General features: G+C 44.4%; 1 protein-coding gene across 3 annotated transcripts in view; it reads left to right on the top strand.

The window, feature by feature from the left end:
* Positions 1–17,418, top strand: part of NADK (NAD kinase) — a 41,538-nt gene that overhangs the window by 7,154 nt on the left and 16,966 nt on the right. For all 3 annotated transcript variants that reach the window (XM_061600502.1, XM_061600499.1, XM_061600500.1), the window contains 2 exons: positions 1,591–1,790; positions 13,873–13,956. In XM_061600502.1, coding sequence (XP_061456486.1) covers positions 1,609–1,790; positions 13,873–13,956 — 266 coding nt within the window. In that variant the 5' untranslated portion in view covers positions 1,591–1,608. The remainder of the gene's footprint in view (positions 1–1,590; positions 1,791–13,872; positions 13,957–17,418) is intronic.

Genomic DNA, 17,418 nt, shown 5'->3' with positions numbered 1-17,418 from the left:
AGCTGCAGAGGGGCACAAAGAATGCAGGAACTTCTGGGTCACAGCAGCTGCTTCCCTGACTGGCTACTTTTTTTTTAATGGGGACAGTATAAAATGTGTTGCTCTAGTCCTCTTATAATGCCAGTGTGTGTTTGAGACCATAAATCCGGTAGGCCTTTATGCACACCCAGTAGTGTTTTGCGAATTACCCCTGTTAATTGCATAATTATCGCTGTCTCTCTACTTTCTGCATTTTGTTTCCGTGTTTTCAACCCTCCTGTCCCTGAACTTTATGTATATATACCTGAACTCTGGCTAACACTTCATACATATGATAGAGGTGAACTGTAATCCAGCAAAGCTTGTGCGGTAATAAATGTATTCGTGTCTAAGGTGCTGCAAACTTCTTCGTTGATTTTGTGTTAATGTAAACGCCAGTGGAGAAACTTCTGAAAAGGTTTGACACTTGCCCATTTACAAAGTAACAAGCACACAAGCTCGGGGACAGTGGTGACCTCAGAACCCTTAATTTCCCTCTGATATCTCTGCTTCCATTTTTCTTTCTTTTTACATCCATATATATATGCAGCTGAGAATGCGTTCATCACCAGATGGACTCTGGTCTGCCATAATAAATTTTATTAGTCTTGAGAAGGAGCCACAGTACTCTGGGTTACCTCCAGTGTTAGTCCTACTTGAGGTAGACCCCTGAAATTAATGGACATGGCTAAAGGTCCATTAATTGCAACAGGTCTACTCTAACACTTAGTTGCAGCCAACCCTGTTTTTGTTGCAACAGCTTGCCATTGCTACCCCTGTGGAAACCCTTGGGAGATTTGACCTTTTTGGGGAGGGGCAGCAGGAGTGAAAAGGGCTCTGTAGTTTTACAAGAATTGTATACTGGTAGTAAGAGTTGCATTTGGTATCTTTCTTTAAAAAAACAAAACACCATGGTCTGTCTCATTCTGATGGTTTGGAGGCAGCTAAAACCAGTTTTATTGTGCACATATAGATAGATATCCCCTTAAGGCAGGAGTGGGCAACTTTTAACAGCCTGGGGACTGCATTCCTTTGTGGAAAGCCTTCCGGGGCCCGCATTCTAGTGGTGGGTGTGGCTAGTGTCAAAAGTGGGTGGAGCAAGAAAAGTGGCTTACCTTTTTACAGTAGTTTCTACACCCAGACACAAGTGCTTGAGCAGACCTGGTGGGGGTGTGGCCTGGGGAGAGGGATGTGGCCTGGGAAGAGTCTCCAAGGCTAGATAAAGAGGACTAGAGTGCCACATATGGGCCTGAGGTTTCTTACCAGTGTCTTAAGGTCTTGCAGTAGATACCAAACTAGCCTTCTGATATGATGGGTTTATTGATGGCATGCTTAGTACAGGAACAATGTATCTCTGGGTATCAGGTGCTGGATACAAATGGTGGGAAAGACTGTTACCTGTGTGCCTCACTTGTGAGTGTCCAGGAGCACCTACCTGGCTGGGAAACACAATGCTGGATGAGATGATCCTTGGGATCTAATCCAACAAAGTAGCTATTCCATGGTCTTGAGCTTCCAGCACTTCTAAAATCTAACATTCATCCCAACCCCTCTTTTTTTTCTCTTCCCAAGGTAGTTATTTTTCTCAAGATGGAGGTGGAACCGGAAGCCTTCAGCCCGGCTGAAGAAGACACAAGCTCAGAATCCACCTGCTACCAATGCTCCACATGCCGTGGCGATGAGGAGTGGAGCTGTGCCAGCTCCATGCGGGGGCGAGCCAAGACACGCAGCTTGTCTGCTTCTCCAGCCTTGGGCAGCACCAGAGAATTCAGGTATGAAAGGGTTTGTTTTGGAGCATATAAATAGACATCTTCTGCTATTTCTTAACACTTTTCTATTTTTTTAAACAGGTCTGTCTGTAAGACCACGATTCTGTGCAAACACCAAATACTTTTTTTAAACTTGATAATATTGTTATGAGCATGGGGGTTGGAGTGGATGATCCCTGTGAGTCCCCTTTCCAGCCCCTGATTTGGAATCCTATGCCTTGGAATGAGGAACTCACTCTGCTTGTCAGATGAGTCTCTCCTTTGTTAAACAAATAGAGTGGCCAGGTAAGATAATGGGTCTGTCAGTTGCCCAGCAATGGTGAATGGGCCAGGAAGACCCTTTTGTCATTGAAACACTTCAGGAGAGCATCCCCCCCCCTCCTGGAGCCCAGGAGAGTTTTGTAGTTTTTAGTTGTGAGAATGCTTGGAGACTGGAGGCAGACAGAGAGGCTGTCTGTCTGCATCATGGCTATAGGATGCCTCCTGTACCACTGATGGAAAAACTAGATATTGGACTGCTGATGCCTTGAACCCCCTCCGTTTTGAACTCAGGTTGGAATGTGTGTAAATAAATAAACCATATTTCATAAAGACACCACAGTCTCCGCTGACCTTCCCAAAGGAAACCAAACCCTGGATGAGCGTAGGGACCCCTGAAATCCCACCGCTTGGAGATTGGGGAGGTGCACAACAATATTTCTATACCACTCAGAGTAATTTGCAAAAGTTTTTTTTAAAGCATATTGAAAACTATTCATAACAGAGAAACCAAATTGCAGCATAATAGCACAGAAAGGTATAGCACTCTGGTCAGAGAAACCCCAAGCAAACAAATAGGTTTTTACTGAAGAGTGGAATTATCCAGCAATCTGTGCCCCCAAATAATGGAGAGGAAGACATTCCAGAGGTTAGGGCTCACCACAAAGAAGGTCCTGCTTTTGTTCTCTTGTCAGATGACGCTTGGCGGGTCGTGGCACCGTTTGCAAGGCCTTCTTTTATTATCTTTGTGACCTACCAGGCCTAGATAGGGGAAGCTGATCCTTTAGGTAACCTGGTCTTGAGTTGTTCAAGGCTTTAATACGTTAATAATGTATAAATCTTGGATGGCTCAGTAACTAACAGGCAGTCAAGGCAGTTCTTTCAACACAGGTGTCATATGGCAACAGGCTCCACTCAGTGTCCTGGCTGCTGAATTCTGCAGAAGCTGCAGCTTCCAGACCTCAATGGTAGCCCCACATAGAGTGCATTACAGTAATCCAGAGGGAAGGCTACCAGTGCATGTATCACAATGGCCAAGCTATCCCTATCCAGGAAAGGGCGTAGATGGCCTGCCAACTGTAGTCGGCAACAGGCGCTCCTTGCTGCTGAGGCAACATGTGCCTCAGTTGACAATGATGGATCTAGGAGCACTCCCAAACTACGTACCTGTTCTTTTAGAGGGTGTGCAACCCCATTCAGAACAGGCAAACTTCTCAGCTTCAAGACTAGAGAACTAATTACCATCAGAGGGTTGTATCCGGCTTAAGTTTTCCTCAGCGTTAGACCCACTGAAATTAATGAAATGGGTCTACTCTGAATGGGACCAAGTTGGATGCAATCCATTTGATCTTCAGTCTTGGTCATTTGTTCTGTCTCTTATGATTTAATGATTTTATTGTACACCGCCATTATATGTATATTTTTTATGAGTTGGCAGTTTAGAAATATTCTCATAAAATAAATTACCTAGCTATCATCTATCTATCTATCTATCATCTATCTACACACACACACACAAGGCAGAAGCCTATTAATTTGTTCTCAGACAGCTGGGGCAGAAAATGCCATGCAACCAGGGAAAAAGACTAACCTGCTTCTATAAAAAAAACACCAACCTGTTTCTATATAAAAAAATAATCCTGGGCTTCAAGACAAAGTATGACTTGTCAAATGAGCCGTCAAGAATTCTATATTTCTGAATGTGGCAACTGGGGAGTCTTTAACAGCAGACAGTTTTGTCTCCCTAAGAAAAACAATCGACAGTTGTGGTCTTTTAAAGGGCTTTTTGTGGTTTCAGCTGCACAGTGACTAATGATAGTGCAAAGGTAACTCTTCAGAGGCAGCTTGTTGCTTCACAACATGGGAGGGCTGACGGTTTTCCAGTTGAATTGCCAGCCTTAATGACTGGGGAAACTTTGTCATGTGGATAACTGGGGCTGCTCCTGGCAATCTGTGCAGGGATAATTTCCTCAGTGCCCTCCCAAGAAAGGAAGCGCCGTGTGCTGGATTGCCAAGCTGTGCACCTGTCTTGTCTGCCATCTTTGTACAACTTGAGAGCATGGGACTGCTTTGCAGGTAGAATTCTCTTTCCTCTACAGCCATAGACAATCGTGTCAGTGTGGAGTTTGCAGCTTAAATGAAGGCGAGTTGAAGCTTGGATCTCCTAGGGTAGAAACCTTCACCCTTTGCGGGAGGAGGGCTATCTTTTAATGCAGCCTACAACATATCAACTCTTAGCTTTCTTTAACACATCCACTTCCCCCCCCGTCTCCTCTGTTTACTTTTTTCCCTCTCCTCTCTTTTTTTTCTTTTCATTCTGACACTTTTTCGCCTTCCTTTAGGAAAAGAGGTAGGCATTGCTATCGGTGCACCCCTACATTAGGTGCAATTTAGTCATCAGCCAAAACCCACTGGTTGAAGGCCAGTATTGTAGGCAAAGAAGTGTGTGTGTGGTGTGGCATGTGTGCATGCGCGCTATCCTGGACTCAGCAACTCTTGCTGCAGAAGGCATCATTCCAGCCAAGGTAATTGGACTGATGCTCTTTAATGTAGAAGTTTGCATCTGGTTTGCTCGCTCTAAATCTGTCGCCCTCCCCGTTTCCTAGAGGTCTTTCCTGCTCCTTCGAGCTGATTGAAAGAGAGAAAAACGGGGGATGGAGGAGGGAAAGCAGGTGAAAGGGAGTCTCGAAATTAGTCGGTGCAGCAGAGGCTGTAGAAGATTAATAGATAAGGGAGTGTCTTTCAACGGAATGTTTACTCAGAAGTAAGTCCCCACTGATGTCGATGGCACTTTCTCTTTAGTAATTCATCATCTGCTTTGCATGCCGACAGTCCCAAGTTCAGTCCCTGGCATTTCCTGGTAGGGCTAGGAGAGAAATCCTGGAGAGCCACTGCCAGCCGGTATAAATAATAGTGGATGGACGATATGGACCAATGGTCTGATGTGGTGCAAGTCACCTTCTTATATCCCCCTATAAATGTTTGTAGGGTTGCATTCTTAGTCTCCTAACTTACCCAACGCCTCAAACTTGGGCGAGTTGATTGTGAGTGAGATCATGGTCCCTTCTTCACTCTTTTGTAATTATTTATGTATTTTCCCCTTAGTTTCTGGACTCTGCTGTGAAAGCGTCAAGGAAAGATGCTTCTGCCCTCTTGTCAATGCATCCATGTGTGTATGTGTGAGAGGGGGCAGGCAACATCAGGACATTTTTTAAAAATGATCTGGTTTCTCCTAATCAATCCAGCTTAGCCACCTTTGCAATGTCCAAGGACTTTAAACCTAGATGAATCTTGCCGGCTGGCATCTTGCAAAAGAATCCTTTTCTTTTTTGCCATGGGATGATCTCTCTTGCATTATTTCCTGTGGTTCCTTGGATTGCAAAGGAGCCAGACTGACCAAGCCTGCTTTTCCTTTGCTGATCCTCCAGGTCAGGTGTGGGGGACCTTTGGTTCTTCTGATGTTGCTGGACTACAATTCCCATCAGCCCCAGTAAACATGGCCAGTGCCCAGGGGTGATGGGAGTTGTAGTTCAGCAACATCTGGAGGACCAAAGGTTCCCCACCCCTGCTTTAAGTTTGTAAACATCCCTTTTGGAGAGGTTGTTTACATACATTCACAATCGGGGTTCATATTGATGAACATCAGTTTAACTGTTAGGAAGAGATGCTGCTGTTAGATGGTTCTAATGTTGTTATGAGCCTGTGTTTTATAAGCTGCCTTTTTAATTCACTTATTTAATAAGACTATCCTTTTAGTGTCGCAACATCTACACTTTGGAACTCCCTGCCTATTGTCGTCAGACAGGTCTTCACTACTTTTTATGGCGCCTGTTTACAACATTTTTGTTTAGGCAAGTCTGAGATTAAAACGTGTCTTTTTAGCTTACATGTGTTTAACTGTAGTTTATGGATAATGTTAATGTTTTTAGTAGTAGTAGTATTTTGTAAATCGTTTAGAGGTTTTATGACAATCAAGTCATATATTAATTTTGTTTAATAAATACACAGTTTAATCAAAATATCTTAAGCGGTTTGCATTAAATGGTATAAAATATTAGTTAAAAAAGGCTATAAAAACACTTTAAAATAGTATACATAACAGGTTGTATCCAACTAAGTCTTACTCGGAGTAAATCCATTGAAATGAATAAGCCAAAGTTAGCCATGCCCATTAATTTCAGTGGGTCTGCTCTAAGTAGGACTAACATGGGATATAATCAATAAAAGTATCAAAATACAGATAAAATCAACAGGTTTTTTTTTTTTAAAAAACCCACAAAAATGTACATAATCAAATTACATGTCTGGGTAGTCACCCAAATGTACTCAAGGGTTTGTGGGGAAAAAGGGGGGTATAAGGCTTAGGGAAAATATGAAATTGGGGGGAAATCCCCCCTTTTCCTCCCCCTGCCCCCTTGTAGGAAATTAGAGGTTAGAGGGCTTTTTCCTTAAGCTCCTGTGATATTTTCTCTTTCGCAGAGTGTTGAGTGAAATTATTTTAAAAGTTATTGTTGTAAAATAGCTTTGCTACCAGCAGTTACAGCAAGTAGCCTTGATCCAAGAAATGAAGCGATGTTGGCGGTGAGAGCACTGCCTTTGTGTGGGTACAAATTGCTCTTTGAACACGCTTGGAGCCGAACTCTACCGAGTGTATTTCTGCAACGTAACGGGAAGGCCTTTGAACCACACAGCCATGGACTCCTTTTGGGGAGGGCTGCAGCCCAGTGGAAGAGTAGCAGCCTTGCACGCAGAAGGTGCCAGGTTCAACCCTTGGCATTTCCAAGGAGAAACTAGGAAACTATTCCTGCCTAAAATCATGGAGAGCCGCTGCTGGTCTGTGTAAGCAATACTGAGCTATATGGGCTCGGTATAAAGCAACGTCCTATCTGAGCCGGGCTTCAAGTGATGATTCGAGCATGCCACCAGGAGCATATGGAAAGTACTGGGGTCTTAAGTTCTTTAGGGCTTTAAAGATAAACATCAGCACCTCGAGCTGAGTCCGGAAACAAACCATCAACCTATGCAGGCCACACAGAGCAGGCTAGATAAAATCAAAGTGCCTCATCACCACCCATTTTGCACTAGTTGCAGTCTCCAAACAGTTCTCAGGGCAGCCCCATGCAGAGTGAAGGGCAGTAGCCTAGGGCTAGCCAACATGGTGCCGTCCAGATGTTGCTGGACTACATCTCTCATCATCTGACCAATCACTGGTGAGAGTTGTAGTCAAACAACTTCTGGAGAGCAAATCTAGAGGTCATTTGGGCCCTGGCGATTTGCAAATGTCTAAATTAAGATGAAGACATGTTGGTTTGGAGCTGCTAAAGTGCCTGAGACTATTTGGTCAGTATTGATGGTACCCGTGATTATGATTATTATTCCTTAAGTAACAATGACGTGGTTATGGCTATAAATACTTATTATTCATAACCACGTCGCTGTTGCTTAAGGAATAATCCCTGATGATCTTCCTTGGGCAATGGTTACAAATAATTACAGAACTGCTTTCATGACTGATTTAAAAAAAGCCTCCTGTAGTTAAGGTAACAGGTTTTTGCCTTATGACCAGATCACACTATAGAAGAGCAGAAATAATTATTGGATGAAGCACTCATTAAGGCTTTCATTCAGAAAAAAAGTTCTAGAGGATGCAGAACTCTGAGAATCCATGCTTTCATTCAGAAAAAAAAGTTCTGTGTTCTTGAACAGGAATGATGGGTTTAAAGCAGCCTTGCAAATAAGCCCACAAAAGTCAAGTAGCCTGTGATTTTATTTTTATTAGCCTTCTAAAAGACAATATCCTGTGTTACCAATTGCTAGCAAGGGAAGATTTACCCCTTTCATGGGTTAAGTCCTGGCTTCTCAACCCTTCTCCCTTGCCTGGGAGGATAGCGGTGGGAGTTATTGGCCTAGCAGGCACTGGCTAAAGAGCGGCACCAGGGAAGACCAAGAAATCGCAAGTGGGAAGAGTTGCTGTTGCGCTCAGGTCTCTGCTTACAGGCTTCTGACAAGGCATCTTCTTGACCACTGTGAGAACAGGATGTTGAACTAGATGGGCTTTTGGCCTGATCCAGCAGGGCTGTTCTTAGGTTCTTATGAATAATAGAGAAGGAGGGCTGGTGCCTTCACGCCCTGCCTGTGGGCTTCCTGGAGCCATCTGACTGGCCACTGTGAGAACAAGACGCTGGACTAGATGGGCCACTGGCCTGATCCAGCAGAGCTTTTCCTACATTCTTACGCTCCAGTCCTCATTTTCGCTGGATTCTTTGGGGCTTTTCCACTTTCCCGTTTTCCTTGGTTCTTTACCACGAAAGCCCTTCAGTATGTGAGGTTGAACTGAAGTAGCCGTCGTTGTTGCCTTCATTTGCCGAGCTGGAGCTCTCAATGGCTACTAGCCACGGTGGTTACGTTCTACCTCCACTGTTGGAGGCAGCGTGCCTTTGAATGCCAGTAGCTGGGGATCTTAAGTGGGGACAATTGCTGTCCCTCGTTCCCCCTGGCCCAGCGGTTAGAGCATTTGCTTTGCATGCAGAAGGTCCCAGGTTCCGTCCCCGGCATCTCCAGGTAGGCCTATAAATCCCCAGGTAGGGGCTATAAAGTAGAATATAAGCAATCGGGGAAAAAAATAATGCTGGCTGTTGAGGAGGGGATGAAGCCCACTTTCAGTTTCACACAAACATTGGTGTAGCAATCTCCTACGCAATCTTGCAATGGGGAAAGCCCTGCTTCTGCTTCATACACAAAGAATGACAAAACATCTGTTGTCGTAAGACACATCCGCACTATTATAACACTTTAAACAGTCACGGCTTCCCCCAAAGGATCCTGGGAACTGTCATTTGTTAAGGGTGCTGAGAGTTGTCAAGAGCCCCCCCTTCCCCCTCAGTTCCTAGGTTGGTTTAACAGCCAATCTCCCTTCCCAGGAAACTCTGGGAAGTGTGGCTTTGGCAGCACAATAGAGGTCTTCTAACAATTCCCAGCACCCTCCATGAACTACAGTTCCCAGGATTCTTTTGGGGGAAGCCATGACTTTTAAATTTGCGCAAGCGTACTTTAAATGTATGGTGCGGGTGTGGCCTTAGCTCTGCTTTTGGCAGTGAGTGAAAATGTGGGGTTCCCTGGGGTGTGTTGGGGTGGGGACAGGGATTTAGGATATGCGATGTAGCTAGCCACAGTCCTTGGGAAGGCATCTGAAACCCACCTGCTTGAAGCTCTCGAGTTTACATAAAGTGCCACTTACTGTGGTGCCTGTGGCATGCTGTTGGACTCCAGCTGCCATCAGCCCCAGCTAGTATGGCCAATGGTCAGGGATGATGGGAGCTGTAGTCTAACAAAACATCTGGAAGGTCTCAGGTGGGGTTGCCAACCTGTGACCCTCCAGATAATGTGAGAGGAACTCTAGATGTTGCTTAACTACAACTCCCATCCTTCTGGGCCATTGGCCATGCTTGCTGGGGCTGATGGAAGTTGTAGTTCAGCATCCCTTCTCAGGATCTCTTCTCGGTCGTCCCAGAGTGCAGGACACGGAATAATGGGCTCAAGTTGCAGGAAGCCAGATTTCAACTGGACATCAGGAAAAACATCCTAACTGTTAGAGCCATAAGACAGTGGAATCAATTACCTAGAGAGGTGGTGGGCTCTCCGACACTGGAGGCATTGAAGAGGCAGCTGGACAGCCATCTGTCGGGAGTGCTTTGATTTGGATTCTTGCATTGCGCAGGGGGTTGGACTTGATGGCCTTATAGGCCCCTTCCAACTCTACTATTCTATGATCTGGAGGCCCAAAGGTTCTCCATATGTGTTGCAGATGATGTTGGACTCCATCTCCCACACATCGCAGCCAGCATGGCCAGTGGTCAGAGATTATGGGAGGTGGAGTCTCAGTCTCAACATTTGAAGGACACTATGTTGGCTACCCTTGGAGTACAGCATAGCCTACTGTGTATGCACATGTGCATGGTCCACTGTGTATATTCATTTACACATTTCAGGCTGTCCTGGGGGCAAAGGTTTTCTTCGCTGCAGGTGATCAGGGAAGTGACCATTTATTTACGCCGCTTCTCTGGTCATTTGGTGAACTAAATTTGTCTCCAGGCTGCTTGGCCGGGAGCTAATGAGGAATAGTTCTCTAATTTAGGGTGTTGAATTGTGCCATGTAGGTGTGTTGTGAGCAGAAGTGCTAGTAACTTGTGATGACTGATTTTCCACACTGGCTTAGTCATGTTTATTGATAGGCTGAATTTACAGCATATTATAATGGTGTGATGTAATGTGGTTTGTTTTGCAATGAGGCTTTGGACCAATTGTAGAAGGTGATCTTGTAGGTGGTATTTAAATCTTTAAAAACTCAGCACACTGGTACAGATTGTGAAACATACCAAAAAGGACGGACCAAAAATATTGAATGGCTTGGTTGTTTGTCCCTTTGAGAGCTTACAGATAAAACTAGCACTGGAGTTTGAGGGGCCCACAGCATGGTACTGCTGAGGCCCCCCAACTCTGCCCCCACCAGGCAGAGTTAGGGTTAACCCATAGAACTATAAAATCTACCCAGACTACCCAGACTATGAAATCAATAAAATTTATAGATCTAGGGGGGATTACATTTTGGGTAACTTATAAAATGGATAATTCCCACTACTGATGGGAGCTGAGTTTGGTTCCCATTTGAAAGCGGCACTGCTGAAAAGCATCCAAGGGCACAGCGGGGAAAGTGGGGAATGGCAGCATTGTAGGGTTGAGTCAGCCCTTCCAAGCCCCCGGGAGCCTCGGCCAGTGCCTGACCTGTCCAACTGCTGACGCCAGGCCTGTTCACGGAGGGAGGCTTGTCACCACCACCCTTGAAAGCATTCTTTGCATCTTAATGTGTGAGACTGTAATGCTTTGAAGGACCAGAGGTGGGAATGCACCCTCCAAAATTGCTATGGGAAACCCTCAAGTCCCATTGCATTTCGGAGTTTACTTTTTCTGCTCTGCTTTGTTGGACATGGTTTGCAGGGATGGGGAAATTCCAAAATGTGATGTCGCCATCTTATGTGCATTTAGTTTTACTGTGCACTGTTGGTGGTGGGGGGGAGGAGGATAGCTGGGGCTTCTGTCAGCGGCAGGGGCTCCAATAACAATCTATTCCACCTTGAAATGTTGCCACTGTACTGGGCAGCCCCTTGTGCCTTACTTTATCTTTGCTTCCACTTTCAAAGAGGAAACTGGGTAATGCAACAATGTCTGTTTAATGTCTGTTAGAGGTTTTTTTAATATAAATACATTGTATTCATCATTCATGGTTTACAGAAATAAAGTTCTTTCAAGTCTTATATTTGCATGATTGATACTCCAGTACAGCCTTTCCCAACCGGTGTGCCTCCAGATGTTGTTGGACCACAATTCCCATCTTTCCTGACCATTGGCAATGCTGGCTGAGGCTGATGGGAGTTGTGGTCCAACAACATCTGGTGGCACACTGATTGGGAAAGGCTGCTCCAGTAGTTTACAAAACATAACCACCTGTCAGCAGAATTTGCATTACAAAGACTTCTGTCTCTCTTATGAACTGAGTTGGTCAGTTTGTCCATTTCCATCAAATCTAGATGGGACTTGAGGGTTTTTCCATTCTTGGCACATGCTGTTGTAGCTCTGACCAACAATAGCTTTACTAGGAACTTTCGTTCAGCAGAAATACCCTCCTCAATCCAGTTGAATAAGACTAACATTGCGGAGAGACTCTCTCCCATAATTAATGTTATTTGATGCAGAATTTGCTTCCAAAATTCATAAGCATGCTAACAGTCCCAACTCAAATGCAACAAATACATTTGAAGGTGAACACTGTCATGTTGGCAAATGCTTGTTACAGCTGTTATAATTTATGGTTGTAACAGAAAAATTGCTGAACTCCTTTGCTGTTTTGATTGTAGGCTTGCCCGCCTGGTTTTGCCTCCTGGCAGGAGTGCTGTCTGTGTGCTTTGGTTCCATGGCTGTGTGGAATTTGGCTTTTTGAGCTTTCAGTTTAAAAGAAAAGAAGCAAGTTTCTAGCTCTCATGACAGTCATGTAAATGAGCCCCACCAAATGTACAAGCCTGCAATAACTTTCAGGAGGGGGGGCTGGCAGAGGAGGGGCAGACAGCTCCATCCCTCCTATAGCAGCCCGCTGCTTTTCTCTCCCATTGTTCCTCCTCCACCCTGTTGTTCATCTACCTGCAGTTACTTGTTGCCTGTGGCGACCAAACTCATGCTTAAACACACTTCCTTATGATTCAAAGAGTGCAGGCAATGCCTGCGGAAATTTTAGAAGCCAGAAGGAGTTGCCGGATAAAAATTCTAGTGTTTGTGGAGGAGGCACAGATTTTGGATTGCCTGAGTGCACAGTTTTATTTTTTTTAAAAAAAATTAGCATGGAGGACACACAGCTCAGAGCATATGAAATGTACCTACAAAACTTTCATGACATAATGCTGTTCAGGTGGACTGTGTGAGTGTGTGATGATTTATTTGTTGTACGGATATGCAGGATAGCTGATGAGAAGTATGCTTGTTAGTCATTCGAAATATAGCTTGTGTATTGTGCAATTTATAGGTTTTTTTTCCCCTGCATGAAATACTCAGGAGGTTGTGTATGGCCTGCTGAGTGACACAATGCTGTGAAATCCCTCTTACTGCCACAGGGGCCTCCAGCATTTATCCTGCACCAAGAACTCAGTTTGGATCTATTTGATAAATTTTTAGGAATGCTTTTCAGAGTATTAGGACTACGCTGGAATATGAATCCATTAAATCAGGATGGGAAACCTTTTTTTATCCTGAAGGCCACGTTGCCCTTTGTTCAGTCTCGCAAGGTCTGCATTCCAGAGCTGGGTGGGGCCAGAAGGAAAAGTGGGTGGAGCAACAAGATCTGCCTCTTACCTTTTTTTCAGTAGGCTATATTCTAGCCCCCCAAAGTCAGAGGTGTCTACCTACCCATTTCTAGCTGGGCAAGTAGGATGCCTTGTCACAGGTGAAGGACACATTGCAGCCAGGCAAAAGCAATCAGGCAGGGCAAGGAACAGGGCTGGTGAGGGGTGTAGCCCGGGCAAAGTCCTGAGCGCTGGATAAACAGGCCCAGAGTGTCACCTTCAGCCTCTAGGCCTCAGTTTGCCCACCCCTGCATTAAATAGAATAAACATCCAAACGGAAAGCTTGAGATTTTGGGAACGATGAGCAGATAGTGGGTTGTATCCAATTCTGCTCCTACTCAAGAGTTGAACTGATGACATTAATGGACATGACTAACTAAAGTTCTGAGAGCCAGTGTGGCGTAGTGGTTAGAGTGTTGGACTACGACCTGGGAGACCAGTGTTCGAATCCCCACACAGCCATAAAGCTCAATGGGTGATCTCGTGCCAGTCACTGCCTCTCAGAGGAAGGCAATGGTAACCCCCCTCTGAATACCGCTTACCATGAAAACCCTCTTCATAGGGTCACTGTAAGTTGGGATTGACTTGAAGGCAGTCCATTTCCATTTTCAACTAAGGTTCATTCATTTCAGCGGGTCTACTCTGAGTACGACTTAGCTGGGTACAGTCTGGTGGCTTCTCCTACCCCAGTAGACTGTCTGCCATTTGAATGAAAAAACAATTTCAAATCTGATACAGATATAGACTGGGATACATATTTCCTGCTGAAATCAAGTACACTTTAAATGGCTGGATTTGGAGCCGAGTGATCCTGTTTTCTTATTATGGTGCTTTTGTGTGCCCAGTTGAAGCTGTCTTTCTTTAGTTTAACTTTTCAAAAAGTGTCTCTAAGAACCATAGATAATCTAGGAACTGACTAAACTGTCTCCTCGTTCTTTCAGGAGGACGCGCTCCTTGCATGGACCATGCCCAGTGACCACGTTTGGACCAAAAGCCTGCATGCTGCAGAACCCCAAAACTATCATGTAAGTGCGAGAATGGTCACGATCCTATTCATCTGATTGTCCGCTGTTGAATAATTCAGCCTCATAATTCGTTCTCATACATGCATACGTGTGCTTCAACCTGTTCTGTTGAATTCATTCATAGATTTGGCTGTCCATTTATGGCAATACACTGTGCTGTGCTGAAAAGGAGTTTAACCTATGAGCTTGTTTGGAGTTGCTGTCATTTAATTGCTTCTTTCTTTCTGCCATAAAAAAGAGATTACAGCAAGTTGTTCAGTTTATTGAAGCGTTATTACTTTGTAAACAGTGAGTAAGTTTACCCCATTTTGGCATAGAATTTCCAAAAATGGACTGTCAAGTTGCAAGCCTTTTTATAGTGCCACCAGGTTCTGATCCAATGGAGGACAGCCATCTCTTAAAATATAGTAAGGTGTATCCTTGTGAGTTGGCAGTGGCTGTTTTATACTTTCCAAACGAAGGATGCTCTGTTGCTAACCTGGTTCAAAAAGTGTTTGTGGCGATGTCAATCCAATTGTGGTCTTCCCTTGTAGTCCAAGAAAGGTAGGGTTATCTTGTCTTTTGGAGTCTTAAATCCAGGCTATGACGTACCAAAACTGTGTTAGAAAATGAGTCTCTGTGGTATTTGTGTGTGTGTTTTCTTGGTATTTTGTAAACAACTTGGGACCAGGTTATCTAAGGAACCACCTTGCCCACTGTATCCCTCCCTGGCGACTGTGCTTCTCAGATGAGGCACTGCTGAGAGTACCAATATGCCCCACAGGTGGGCTTGCCTTTACTTGAAACTGGACTTTTAGTGTTGCAACTCCAGATCTCTGGAATAATTACCAACCTAAATCAGACAGGTGGTGATGTTTAGGCGCTCCGTTGAAGACATTTTTGTTTAGGAAGGTTTTCCCTGAGGGTGTAACCCAGTCATTGATGGAATTATATTGATTTTATTTATTTGTTTGTTTTTGTTTGTTTGTTTGTTTATTTATTCATTATGCTTGTATACCGCCCCATAGCCGAAGCTCTCTGGGTGGTTTACAGTAACTAAAAACAAATACAATTTAAGATACATCTTTTAAAAAACAATTTAAAACACAATTTAAAAATTTAAAACAATATAAAACACATTCTAAAATGCCTGGGAGAAGAGGAAAGTCTTGACCTGGCACCGAAAAGATAACAGTGTTGGCACCAGGCGCACCTCGTTTTTAGAACTTGTGTTTTATTCTGTTTTTATCTTACCACCGCTTCGGTGGCTTTATGGTATGAAGTGGTTTATCAATTTGCTTTACTAAATAAAATAAATAAATGTCGGTCTTTTAATTGCTGTGCTTTAATGGGATTTTTAATGGCATCTTTAGTTATGGATATTGGATTGTTATATTGTGTATTTATAGATGCTTATATTTCAATGTTTGTGTAATTTTGTTTTTAAATTGTATTGAATTTTTAAAAAGAGAAATAACAATTATTTGGTACATGCAATTAATGTCTGCATCAGTATAACACTGTCGCAGCATATACCAGTCCGTTTTAGTGTAATTGTTTTTTATACCTCTAAACCACTTAGAATTCTCTTTTGGCATTAAGTGATATTTAACAATGAATAATGATGATTAAATAAATCATAAACCATATTTGCAGTAGTATGCTTAGTGAAAGGTGAACGCACATTAAGAAATGTCAAATTCTGTTCTCATTGATGAATAGAGACTTAGGGTTGGCGCCTACCAATGGCGGCTGATGCCCGTTGGGACTGGTAGAGCCAAACAGTAGATGGAGTCAGAGCTGACTCATTCTGGTTATGGCCCTACCCTCCTCCTTGCCGAAGTTCTACAAGGGCAGCAGTGAGATTAAGGAGGAAGAAGCTGACAGCCAGGGTCACCCCCCTGGACTGACTGTATGTAAGAAGGCAGGTAGATGGGGGTTAGACTGAGATTGGTGGGGCAGTCCCCCCTTCGTCCTACTGGACCAGTCTCCACTGGCTTGCCCTCTTTTAAGCATACAAATGAGATTCCTCCTCCGTTTATTTTAAAAAAATCCTTTCCAGCAGCATTCAGAACAGCCTCACGGGGTGAAATAAATTTTAGGAACAGGCTTCTCCTTGCCCTGCCTGTGCAGCCTATCCACCCACCCAATAGTTATGGCCATACTCCAAAAGCATCAGTTCCTCTTGTTTTGCTCGATCAGCGGCTGGCTTTGCCTAGTCTAGAGAAAATCAGCTGTGGGGTGGAGCAAGCCAGTGGTTGGCGAGGCCAGAGGCAAAACGAGCAGAGCAATGGATGTGGTTTCGGTAGACCACATTCCAGGCATGCAGAAATCAAGGGATTTCTAAACACCTCCAGGCAAGAGGCACAGTTCAAGGGCACATTCCAGGCAAAAATGCTCGAGGATTGTGCGGAGCAGTGGTTTGGGCGTGGGGGAACAGCCTAGGGAGAGTCCTGAGGGCCAGATTGAGAGGCCTGGAGGGCCACATTTGACCCACGAGTGTGAGGTTCCCCCACTCCTTTAAAAGACTCATGCATTTATTATGGCGCAAGCTTCCGTGGAGTGCATCCCACTTCATCAGACATATCTAACGAAGGTGGCTTGAGTCCACAAAACCGTTCGTCTTTAAGGTGCCACAAGACTCTTTGTTGTTTTAAATCACGTTTGTTACTTTCAGCATTTGTAAACCTTTTGGTTTGTGGAAGTCTTTTAAGGTGTACAGTGTTGCGTCAATGTTGTTCACTAATTATATTTCACATCCAAAGTTCATTTTATTTATTTGGTTGGTTGGTTGGTTGGTTGATGTCCCAACCTTCCTCCCAGTAGGAACTCAATTCATCTTTTGTGGGGGTGGGAAATAAATGGTGTTGTATCCTTTTTCTTTCCTTTTCAAAGCATACATATGGGTTTTAACCTGTCAAGTGAGTGGCATCTTCATAATCATGCTGCCAAGGACTAGCGTAGCATGCAGTTAGGGAAGGACTATAGCGGAGTAGCCAAGCATCAGCTGAAGGTTCCAGGTCAATCCCCAGCATCTCTAGGGAGGGCTTGAAACCTGTTTGACACCTTGGAGAGCAGCTGCCAGTTGGTGCCAACGATACTGAGCCAGACGGACCAACGGCCTGACTCAGTATAGGGCTGCTTCCTACGGCGCTTGTTTTTAAGACCAGTCAGCCCCGCCTGGGATGGGCCTAATGGGAGTTGTAGTCCAAAACATCTGCAGGGCACCGAGTTGCCAAAAGGGTGCCCTAGATTAGCCCAGCTCCAGTCCTGATATCAGTACTTGAAATACGACTCCCCTTTTGGCTTCCAGAAGACCAGCACTTCCCCACCCTTAGCTTTGCTTAATTCTGGCCCAGAGTGAAGGAAGGGAGGAACGTAACATGACTTGAATTGAGCAACTTGGTCAATGCCGTCTCAAGCACAATCTGCTGGGAGAGGCTGTTAATATTTGTTTTGTTTAACAAAGCGCATATTGAACGA

This window comes from Rhineura floridana, chromosome 18 (genome assembly GCF_030035675.1).
Source record: "Rhineura floridana isolate rRhiFlo1 chromosome 18, rRhiFlo1.hap2, whole genome shotgun sequence".
Classification (NCBI taxonomy): Eukaryota; Metazoa; Chordata; class Lepidosauria; order Squamata; family Rhineuridae; genus Rhineura; species Rhineura floridana.
This window is presented reverse-complemented; position numbering and strand designations above follow the sequence as displayed.